Below are 11,977 nucleotides of genomic sequence, written 5' to 3' on the forward strand. Positions count from 1 at the left end.
GACTTGGCAAAGCAGATTAGTACATACATTCCTGTTGAATCTGACTGGAAAGTCCGATGTTACGGTGCAATGCAACGCAAATGACGATTTTAAACAGCTAGTGCCACCATTTTTATTATGCACCACACCATCTTCTAGAAGATCAATGATAAAAATATCAGTATCCCCTTCCATCACAGACCTCTTCCAAAGTTTCCCAAACGCTAACACCTTCATGTCTTACGCTGTGGTTGTAGACTGTAGAAGTTCATTTAGTAATGAGAACTATGTTGTAGCATACTGCACAATTTTTGACCCTTTATCGGCACATGGAACAGTTATTTTCTGTTTAAACTAAACCTTTTTTTGAAAACCGATTAAATAGTTAGATGACATACTTTCTTATTATTATGCTTTACGCCCAATGGCCATTTCGGGCAGGCAGGCCGCCCATCTTCAGGTGACTGAACTGGTATGAGAAGTTAAAAATTTGGCGTGAAGAAAGCCGCGCCGGCGCAGTTACTATCGCGACTTTCGTTCAACTAGGCCATCTCGATCGAAATGGCCATTGTGCGTAAAGAATAATAAGAAAGTAAATTATCTAACTATATAATCTGTTTTCAAAAAAAGGTTTAATTTAAACAGCAAATAAGCAGTAATGAGAAGTTTGCAAACCTATGTCATCGCGCCATTGGGAGTGAGGGCCACTGCCGTTTATCAGGCAACACTGTTAAGAGTAATATCAACAGAACGTGACGTAGAGAACCATTCATTCTTGGTTCTGTTCCAATAGAATTTGAGGATCACCCACCGAACAACAATGTGATACTTTACAGAAAAAATTTCCTAAATTTGATGAAGTTCTCTGATTCGATTAGTCTGAAGACAAGGATCAAAGCTGGCTGCTAGATTTTAGAGTGCATCTTCTCCAAAGGTATCTTAGAGAAAGTCAGCTGGAGACAGATGGACTTTACATTGTCTCCCTGTGATTTAAAAAGAAATTACAGCCAGCTGAGATACGGAAAGAGCACACTTGTTAGTTCGATGCATTTCAAACATGCAAACGGATGAGAACAAAACTAAAAATAAAATTTTATTTAGACTTTATTCTTTTAAAATATTGACGAATCAAATAAAATTGCTTTAAACTGATGGGTAAAAACTTAAATTCGTCACAGGTATCGCTTTGTTTCTTAGAGAAACACATTTTCTTTCGTTCTGGAATCGAGATCGATATTCAGACAGTTGCAAAAAAAAAAGTACAAAAAAGGACTTTCAAAAAGTACAATCAATTGTAATAACAACAGTATCTCTTTCACATACATATAATGTATATGGATAGAACTATACAGAGGTTTTGTTCTATACAATGATTAATGCAATCAAAATTAATATCAGCTTTGTTTGCTGGCGGTGTCACAAGGTGTTCGGAGAGCTCCCTTCACTTTAGCGCGCGGCTGCGCGTTAACAAGAGACAAGAATTATTCTAACAAATACAAAATGAGAAAAATAAATAGAAATTAATTTAAAAAAAGAAACAAGTTTAATGGAATTATTTCGCGTACAAGTTAACGGTAATGGACTGACTACCAAGAATGCACTGTTTTGTTTGTACTACTATCTAGCTGGTAGGATACAAATAAAAATCAAAAGCAGCTTACGGGTCGACTAACAATACCCAGAACCCCGATGTTATCGTTCGCACGGTCAGTAAAAGATCACCAAGTCACTCTGGCATCCGGAGGATGTCTTTTCTTACAATTAAAAGTAGGTTTCGGAACTTTAATACAATAACGTTGAAAATATACAGCTGGTTACGGAGTTAGGTTGGCACTTAACCAATCAATTTCTTGAGCTCGTCGTAGAAGACAAGGACGAGAGCGCCACCAGTTCCTCTCAATACGTTGGAGAAGGCTCCCTTGAAGAAGGCGCCTGTGCCTTCAGTCTTGGCAATGACAGCCCAGCAGTGGAGTGTGTTCTTGTAGATAATTTCAGACTTGGCACGACCAGACTGCATCATCATACGCCTCCTCACTGTGTCGAAGGGGTATGAAACAATACCGGAAACTGTTGTGACAACCTGCAAAAACAGATCAGTGCAGGGGTTAGAGAGTGAATGGGGCAAACGAGTGGGGGGAAAAAGAGAAGAATTAAAAATTTATGAATCCTCTTAACTAGCAATTTAGACCAATGATTAATATGTCAGCCTCTGGTTCAACATGCTTCTATTCTAAAAATTCAAAGCAGGGTTTCAATAATCTAGTCACTTCCTTCTTCCCTGACTTTCTTTGCTTTTCTCCAGCTCCGACTCTAAAGTTATCTAATTTTTTTACCCTTGCACATAAATTCCACTTGGATTTACTCTATTTTATTTACCCTGAATTCTGTTAAACGCTGCTCACAAAATTCCCTGACTTCCCAGACTGCTGGAAACTCTGTTTAACAACCCTTAAAAGATCAAGTTTAATATGCATACTGCACCCTGTAATTCAATTTAATGAGGTAATAGTATGCCGAAGGTGCTTACTTCGATGTTTAATAGCTGGTGCATTTTGCCCGTTCCAGCATCTTCAGACAACTCCTTTACGACAGTTCTGAGGATGACCGAACGGGCGAAATGCATTCACGAGTAGACATCAAAGTAAGCACCTTTGGCATATTACAGTCTTATTGAACCCTTAAAAGCGTCTTCAAAATATTCCTGTTCTCAGGGCAGGAGTGCCGTGAGAATTCATACCTTTCGAAAAGGACATTTGATTGAGGCTTGCTTCAAAATAATTATTTCAATTATCCTTCTTCTATAAATGCACACACTTGTAAGTGGAGTGTATTATGAATTTAGGTGTCTGGTCATTTAAACTTGGAATGATGCCGTTTCTTTCAATTATTCTTCTTCTAGAAATGCACACACTTGTATGTGGAGTGTATTATGAATTTAAGTGTCTGATCATTTAAACTTGGGATGATGCCGTTTCTTGAAGCTTTCTCAACTTACAGTAATATGTCTATAGTCAGTTTTTTAACGAGAACTACCTCCTGATCATTTGATTTTTAATACCTATCTGTAGATCCTACCTCCTAGGGAAATACTTAGGTTGTGAGTTCTGAGCCTTTTACTCAGAGTAAAACCATACCAATAGACATGAAAATATTTCCCGACAAAATTGAAGTCAAAATATATACCAACGCAAACCATTAATACCTACAGGTAATTTTTAAATTGAAATTGATACCTGAAGTTTAAGATGGACATATTCTTGTCATAAAGACAAGTCATCTACGGGAGAATAAAAGGCTACATATCAATGGCTAAGGAACAATATTGCCTATCTGCAAGCTGACAATTTAGCAGGACGAGGAGAAATCTTTGCAAATTTGGTAATTTGGAGGTTGGATCTGCAAATTCTTTGTGCATTGGACCGCTCCTCTGAAGAATTGGAGTGGACTAAAAAAATTGTCTTGCATATTTCATATCGTGGAATGCGGAAAGTTCCAGACTCATTTTCGCCAAAAATGTCACTTAAGCGGTATTGTTCTTTGACCCTCGATACGCCATACTTCGCTGGAGAAGTGAATGCATATGCCATGACAAAGAGACGAGACGAACCACAGATTAGTCCAGATCGCTAACATCGGCGGAAGAGCGTGAGTAGTTTGATGAGCTTCATTGGCAGGAAAATCCACAGGCATTTAAAACTAGGAACCAAAACTGAAATTTTGGCTATTTGCAGCAGATTTTCGGCGGGAGAATACTTCTTTTTCGGATTTTTGTGGGATGAAACGTTCCGAAGAATTCTAGAATTAGTTTCCCGGTAGAATTTACGTGGTTCAATATTTCCAGATTAAAAGATGCAGCACTTTCCCCCTTAATTTGGAATGTCTGTCTCTCATCTATTCTGGATGAATCGATCTTCACCGCCAGATTGTAATATATCATATTTTTGAAGTTTAAAGCCTTAGAAACCGAAAATTAAGGCAAAATCCTAGCAAAATGAGACTTTTGGTTCCTAGTTTTGAATTCCCGCCAGGCCCCCCCATGAGAGCAGTTAATTGCTACCAACTGTTGTAAGAATATTGAAACAGATAACAGTACTTGATGAAATCTTATTTGATCAAAAACCATTATTACGCATCACTATTTATACTTTATTAAAGCTTTATCATCAGATTCAAGAGGAAATTTCTCTCGATCCGGTCAAGTTCTTTCACTACTGGTAGTGCCATCAATTTTCTAAAGTTGCCTAACTTGTAGCAAAATTACTCATGCTTTCTGAGCATTGGCTAGATTGGATGTTAGCGATCTGGACTAATCTGCGAGACGAACATTCAAGTAAGACTCACCTGGGCAATACCCCACGAGATGAAGAATCCAGCCTTCTTGGGGTCGGGCAACATTCCCTTGGCTGTGTCGAAGAGACCGAAGTAGGAGGCTCTGTAGATGATGATACCTTGGACTGAGACTCCGAAACCTCTGTACAATCCAACGATACCGTCAGATTTGAAGATCTTGGACAAACAGTCTCCAAGACCGTTGAATTCTCTGGCTGCTCCGGATTTACCGACATCAGCAGCTAACCTGTAAAATTAAGAGGAGGATTACAATTTAACTCAGTGGCTAGGCTATTGCTGCCTTTCTTTCTTTCTGCGATAAGCTTAGAGCTGAATGGTTGTTGATCTGTGCAAGGCTGCTACTCTGGCTAGACCTAAGAATCCAGAGTTACTTAGATACTTTCACGATCAATTCTTCATGAGAGTTCTGGGGGTAAAATAAGCATTAAACTAATATGAATAGACTGAAGCTGAGGACATTTTGAGGGTAAAATTGTAAAATACAGTATAGGCTGAATACTTCAGACCTGCAGTAAGAACTTAAGAAATGATAGAACTGAATGGTTCTGTTGTGACAAGCATTCCAACCTCAGAGTAAAGTTATTGGGGCCATCTTAGCTGGCAAGAATAATTTTGAGGACCCACAATTTGTTAGAGGCCAAACTACTGCAACTTGACCATTTGTTTCGCTAAATTCTCATTTTGATTTTCAACTGCCTGCTTAGAGAGTGATGTGTTATTGCTGTTTCAAGAATTAGCAGTGGATTGCATCTACATCTTTTAGGCACCATGCTTGGTTGGTGCTCTGAGTTTTTAGACAAAGCCTAATTTTTGAGCGCATTCAATGAATGGCGCTTTCTGAAGTTGAGACATTGATTTTAGGCCTTGTCACAGTTCCCCATCTCTACCCATAGATGTAGATGCTCCTTTGCAAAAGGGTTATTACTTAGATGAGGAGATACTCTAACAAAAAAGTAAATTTAATAGAAGGCCAACAGAACTGTGATTTTGTGGAAATTACACTCTCATACTGACTCTCAAACACGATTCGGTGACCAGCGCAACTGATACATTAATCTAACTGAGAAATTTTACAGATAAAAAAATATACGAACCTAGTACGGGCGAAGTCAAGAGGATATACGAAGCAGAGAGAAGTGGCACCAGCAGCACCACCAGAGGCCAAGTTACCAGCGAAATACCTCAGGAATTGAGTGTTCTTGTCAACGCCACCCAAGAAGACCTGCTTGTACTTGTCCTTGAAGGCGAAGTTCAAGGCCTGTGTGGGGAAGTAACGGATGACATTGGCGAGGTTACCACGCCAGAAAGCTCCGATTCCCTGTTCCTTGGGGATACGGATGAAGCAGTCGACAATACCTATAAATCAAAGTTTGAGATTCATGAGACACCTTGTATCAAAACAAAAAATATTGATGATTTTTCCACAGAACAAACTCAGTTAGAGATAGAAACAAAGAATTTGAATACCTTCTTCCCTGAAGAAGAACAATGTCTAGGTTTGACATTTATAAGTATCGACAGTACTTTCGATTCATTGATAAATACAGCCATTAAGTGACTAATAAAAAAAAAAAAAATTACAATAAGCAGATTTAGATACAACTACCCATAGTAGTGTGTTTGGAAAAAAGACTGACATCTCATCAGTCCTAAATTTTGATTTGGGAGTCAACTTTGGATGAGGCCGTACAGTTTTTATCAGAGCCAGGTTTTTTTTCCTTTGATTTAATGAAATAACCTTTGTAGTTCACTTCATCTCCAATTTCAAATCCGACACTCCCCCCCCTCTTTTTTTTTGGGGGGGGGGAGGGAGTGGGTGTAGGAGCAGTGCAAAATGATAAGATCTCATTCAGAGGGGAAGGAGGGGAGGGAGAAAGAGAATGAACTTCATGGATTTTATAACGCTTAGACGCATCCTACGCTTGTCTTGGCTACTTGGACAAAAACCCCTCCCCACAGCTATAAAACAGAGGCTACTTTCATAATTATTCATTTCGTCAGTTTTAAAAATAGGTTTAATGGGAAGAAAACCAGTCCAATTTAGGAGAGATCTAGAACTATCCTAAGTTCTGATAATGCTCTAAAAATCGTGTACACCTAACCTAAAAGTGGAGTTCTAGACTATCATTGAGAGAGATCAGTTCAGTGAGTCACTCAGAAGTCAATTGACAGAACAGCTGAGAGAGAGAGAGAACTGGTGAGACAGTCAGATGACCCTTCAGTGACCTTCAAGCCAGTTTTGACCAAGAGCCAATGAACACACTATTTTAATTTAAAATAGGTCATAAATGTTAGCTCCAATACATTAACAAGCAAAATAAACTTGACAGCCACAGGCTAGGTAAAACAGCAAAGGTAACATATAAATGCTGAGAGCAAACAATACGTAATGATTTCCCTCTGAGTGGAAACCCACCTCACTGAGGGGCTTCTCTGAACCTCAACTGATGAGAGTTGTAAAGCATCTCCAATGCAAGACTTCCACTATTTCCTGTACAGAGAGGATGTGGCAACTGCTTTAGATTAGGGAGAAGAGAGAGGGGGGGATAAAAATATGACAGCACAAAAATGGCCCTAAAATTACATTGAGAAAAAATGAGAGCTTTGGATCCACCTTTAACAGGGTAGTAATGCGAAATTCAGGGACATTACACGGGGAAGAGGACAATAGGCCTCACTGAACCAGATAATGGTGCTTTTTCTTTTCTTTCTTTCCTTAAAAAAAAAAAAAAAAAAAAAAAAATTTAGGTTTTTTTGGGTTTAAGGTTTTTTTAAATGCAGATCCTCTGACTGGCAAGTGTAATGTACCCTCGAATTCAGCAAAAGTGACAGCTCTGAAAGAATTGCTACAATGCTGCTTCAGGTGATGACCAGCACCTGTTAATTAAGACCGGGGGAGCACTACAATTAATGCTATTTAAGTGGAGTCAGTCTCACGATCAGCTAAAAACTTATTTTGCAAAATATGATCCAAAATGCACAGAGGACTGAAATTTGAAACTAGGTAGAATTTTGTTTATGTTTTGGTGGAATGTGCATTGTCATGAGAATTCATCGTTCGGCCATTCTACTGTCTAGATGATGCATTCCCTTCTTGGAGGTCAGCTTGTGCACCAATAATTAGGGAAAAATGTGGGCTATGCGTACTCAAATTATTTCCCTTGTCTCCCCTTCAAAAGGGTACAGACAAGAGGGATCTTAAAATTTTCATAGGATACTGATTGCGTTGGTTTCCTTGGAATTTGCATTATGACCAGGGTTAAAATTCATATGTGTCATTCCGATCAATGACTGGAATAAAACAATGAAAAGGCATGGAGTAACTGCTTTGCAACCTAGTCAACCCTCCCTACTGGATTTATTTTTTCCAATTCTAAACCACATCATCATGAGATCAGACTGTCTGATTGCCATCAGGAGTTTCAAAAATGAGTTATTAGCAATCATCTTTTTTTTATCCTTTCTTAAGGCTGGACTTATGATTTTCTTCGGAAATATTCGTGTGATCGAGAACCTCCTGTCCACTATAGACATAGTGATTGGGTTTCTGTATCACATGAGCAGCCAAGTGGAGCTGCATGGTCAAGTGGTTTAACAACTGTGAGACTGATTTTCCGAGTTCAATCTAATATGGTTAGATAAATGAGCAGGCACTTGATTTGAAACAAGCGCAAAGTACTCAAGTTTTCTTATAGACCAAACACGAGAGATGACTAATACTGGTCAAACTTTGCCACAACTTCGGAGGCTTAAAGTGCAATCAAATCTATACTTCCTTAGATTCATATTCCTTTTCATTCCAAGTCAAGATTAATTTTCTCTCATGAAAAATCTAGCAGACTATACAATAGAACACTCAACAGGAATAAAAAAAAACTAAGACGTAACACAGAGAAAGAAAGAAAGAATGGAAGGTCAAACTGAGTTAGATAAAGTCTGAAGACAGCTGATAACGCTCATGCTGTAGGCAGAGCGTCACTCCAACATGAGGACCTAGTTTGATTGCAACAATTTTATCAATGGACAGACGCTAAGCTAATTCGTTCCACTACATCTGGCTGATAATCAATTTGTAAGAGCAATTTGTTGAGTTTTTCGCAATGCCTCGGCCATGCTTCTATACCACACAGTAAAGCTTGACCTGCAAGGTATGATATTTTAAGACTGACTTCGGTAAGACTTGCAGAAGTCAAACACGTATGCTAAAACAGCCTTTGACACGTGCACAACTAGAAGTTGAGATTTTTAAGAATTAACACTTAATAGTTACAGCAGAATTGCAACATTGGTTTAAAATAAAGGTCTCCTTTTTATCTCAACTATTTATGTTGCAAATTTTCCTTTTTTTTCAGTTTAAGAGGAACAACCCAGGACTTCTTCAATAGTCTTCAGCTGAGAAAAGTTGGCGCGTCAAATCTTATTCATAACTGGTTATGAAAAGATGATGCATTGATTAAAAGGTTATCAAGTTCTCTCTCACCGCCAAAATCTGAAACTTGACTGATAACAGACAAGTAGGTAGCTTCCCCACGATTAGGAAAAACTACTACCCACATATTTACTGTTTAACCTAATTACTGTCTTATCATCTCCAATTCAACTTCTGCCGAAAAAAGCATAGACTTCATTCTCAGTAATCATGCAGCAAGCATTTACAGAATTTAGAGGCTACAAAATACAGATCAGGAGCCAAAGAATTTATAATTGACTGATTGGCCTACTAATGAAAAACCCTACAAATATTCAGAATGCTTTTAGGAACATACATGTTTGACAGTGTTTATGTTTGGCAGTGTATCGACAGTGTAAATCAGCAATCACATATCTCGTTTGCAGAGCCTGAAAATCTCCGCCTCTGTGTTTTTTTTTTTTTTGGAAAGAGAACAAAGTGACATCATTCCCTGGAGTTTGTGCAGAATTTTCTTCGCGCAGAGAAGAAAAATCACGGCAGTTATAAAGAATTGCCGTTGAGTAGTTTCCTGTTTATAAAATGAAGTATGACAGGAAGTCTGCGACGTCGCAATCCGAGTTATGTGATTGCCAACTTACACCATCGATATGCTATTCTTTGGCGATACAACACAGATGCTGAGATGGTTGGAGAAAAAAGGCTAGGATATTATGGGAATGATCTATCAGATTCCAATATTTGCTCAACTAGATCATTGCAAAAGTAATTTCAACGTCAACGATCAGAGTGCTCTAACTTAGTAGGGTACAACTTTGTCAAACGTTAACTTCATAGGACTGAGTTAAGCAGAAAGGAACCAACCCACATTCTGGAAAAAATTGAATTATGAGTGGTTTTGAACTCAACCACTGCTCTACTACCTATTGCCAAAAATTCAAAGTTTTTGTTGGAGCAAATTTTACAGAAATTGAACTTGAAGTTAATCGTTTACATTGAGTCTTATGCAGGAGCCAAACTCTTTTTCTCGGTTCGATCCCGATGTGGCTTGGTTCCTTACTGTTTAACTCCGTCCAATTCATGATTAGATCTAAGCATCAGGTGAATTCCACCTGTCAACTTGGTGTGATTTCCTAAACTTCTTCTGTGAGTACAGAGATATCTTTGAAACTGTGGTACTGGCGAAAAAGGAAAATAAGGGTACAGGTAAGTGAGAAGTAACCTGGAACTAGTGACTAGAGTATACTCATCACATGTACTTAGAGACATAAGCCAAGTATTACCTACAGCACCTCTTGTCAATGGTGCCATCTGATGCATTTACGAACCTGATGAATGGTGCTGAATAGGAGCCAAAGCTAACCAGAGATTGGATTCGTCTCAACCTGCAACGAATGAGGTCTAGGAAAGTTCTCACAAATCTAGGAGCTTAAATGATGAGGAATAAGGAGACTTCTGTTCGATGAACATTGCTACAGTCCAACATCAGCGCACTGGGGAGTTGCAATAATTGACCGAGGATCATGACAACATGAGTTAGTTCTACTTCTGAGCGTGAAAGGTTGGTCGGGACAAACGTATGAGTTGCTCCAAGTGCACCACTATAAGGCAATCTGGCCATTCCTGACCTTGAACTTGGCCTAGGCTTATAACTGGGCCTAACGATTGTTTGGGATATAAATCCTTATTCCGCGAATGAAGGCAACTTGATGGTTGCTAGTGCAGAACCATTACTGGAATTCTGGAGTGTTGCTGCGGGAGAAGTCTGCGCCAAGAGAGCACTTGACCAACACCCGAACTATTGGTGATAACTACACTTTATCAATCATTCAAAAATTGGGCTTAAATCATACAAACCTAACTGATAAGTCCTCAAATATGTGACTACGACCCGTTAGAGCGTTAGGCGACTTCATTACGTAAAGTTACGCGTGGTGCCAAGAGTCCGCGTGTTCCACGCTAGGCTAGGCTGGCCCACGCGTGTGGGAAGAGGTAGGGAAGAGGAAAATCCACTCAAATTTCAAGTGCTTCAGGCTGAAAAGCTCCTTCGAAAGGTCAAGCTGGCCACGAAAATCGGAGGCATGAGCTTATCACAGACAGCGGTGGGAACTTCGTAATTTGGAGAATTCAAACTGCTCACCGGCCTGCAAATTCCCTAGGGGGCTGAGGAATTCGCTTTCCGGTGACGGGCGAGCGGCGTGTGATAAAACTAGCCAGCGCCATTGATCTCGCTGTAGGAAGCCTAAAATTGATGACGACAATCCTGACCTCGTTACCGAGATCAATCGTGAAAATCCCGGGAAAATCACCGAAATGCGCAAGAAAAATGTCTCGGAAACTCTCCCCGATCGGGAAAATCCACCCTGATGACGAGAAAACTATCCCAGATCGTCGAGAACAGCCGTGGGAAACGGCTCTGACCACGACCTTTCCACGAGAATCACAGCACCCCCTCGATATTGATTCGTACGACTGCACTATAAAAAACTAGGTTGCGGGAATTGCACTTTCAAACACTGAGCTTTTTCGGCGGGATAAGAGACACACTGGACCGAGGGGATGAGGGAAAACTAAGGAGATGTGATAGGGTGTGCCTTACCTTTGTATCTTTGGTCTTCCGGGATTTGCTTGGAGATGTGCTGCACTTGCAATAACAATTTTACACGTTCGATGGGGGCGACGGCGGTTTTGGAAACGGCGGCAGAGATACCTCCGGCGAGGAAGTCCTTACCGAAGGCGACGGGGTCGAAACCGCCGGCGGCAGCTAACATAACGGCATCGGATGGTTGCGACATGATTAAAAAGGGATATCGGGCTTTGCTGAACTTGGGTGACTTTCCGCGGTGGGGCCTGAGTTTCGAAGAACGACTGATTCGCTGCGAGCTAGGTACTGCCTCGCGTTCGGCCGTCTTCGCCCCGCGAGCCGAACCCCCCCGAAGTCGCCCAACCGCGCGAACAGCGAAAATAGCTTCCCGACCCGGTTAAACTTTGCGCCCTTGACCGATATCTCCGCTCGATTCATCCGTTTAGCTTTTTACTGCCAAAAGAATACCTCAGAGCTTTACTATGGATCGGTTAATTTCATTATCTTGTACCGAGGACCCTTTGACAACACCCGCGCCCAGGTGTACACAGCGGAATGACATGGGGTCGTTGTGGGCAAAGGAAGGACAAAAATTCTCACAAATCAGCAGGGGGCAGGGGGTGAAGCATTTTAGGGGCGCGCGGTCGAAAATCCTG

The 11,977-nt window shown here is 40.3% G+C and overlaps 1 protein-coding gene across 1 annotated transcript; it reads right to left on the reverse strand.

Annotated features, from left to right (window-relative positions):
- Positions 1–1,249: 1,249 nt before the first annotated feature.
- On the reverse strand, positions 1,250–11,613 carry sesB (stress-sensitive B). The gene is made up of 4 exons (XM_019052452.2): positions 11,337–11,613; positions 5,424–5,685; positions 4,321–4,555; positions 1,250–2,059 (listed from the first exon to the last, which is right to left on the reverse strand). Exons 1-4 carry the CDS (start codon positions 11,530–11,532, stop codon positions 1,814–1,816), a joined length of 939 nt encoding a protein of 312 aa, XP_018907997.2. The 5' UTR covers positions 11,533–11,613; the 3' UTR covers positions 1,250–1,813.
- Between the last annotated feature and the right edge of the window lie 364 nt (positions 11,614–11,977).

Source organism: Bemisia tabaci, chromosome 10, assembly GCF_918797505.1.
Source record: "Bemisia tabaci chromosome 10, PGI_BMITA_v3".
In the NCBI taxonomy this organism is placed as follows: Eukaryota; Metazoa; Arthropoda; class Insecta; order Hemiptera; family Aleyrodidae; genus Bemisia; species Bemisia tabaci.

Bases quoted from the DNA above. Each gene is read 5' to 3' on its own strand.
- sesB (XM_019052452.2), bottom strand. From the start codon at position 11,532: ATGTCGCAACCATCCGATGCCGTTATGTTAGCTGCCGCCGGCGGTTTC. The intron at 5,686-11,336 runs GTAAGGCACACC...TTTGATTTATAG, and splicing joins GGAAGACCAAAGATACAAAG to GTATTGTCGACTGCTTCATC. The intron at 2,060-4,320 runs GTGAGTCTTACT...CTGTTTTTGCAG, and splicing joins TCTCGTGGGGTATTGCCCAG to GTTGTCACAACAGTTTCCGG.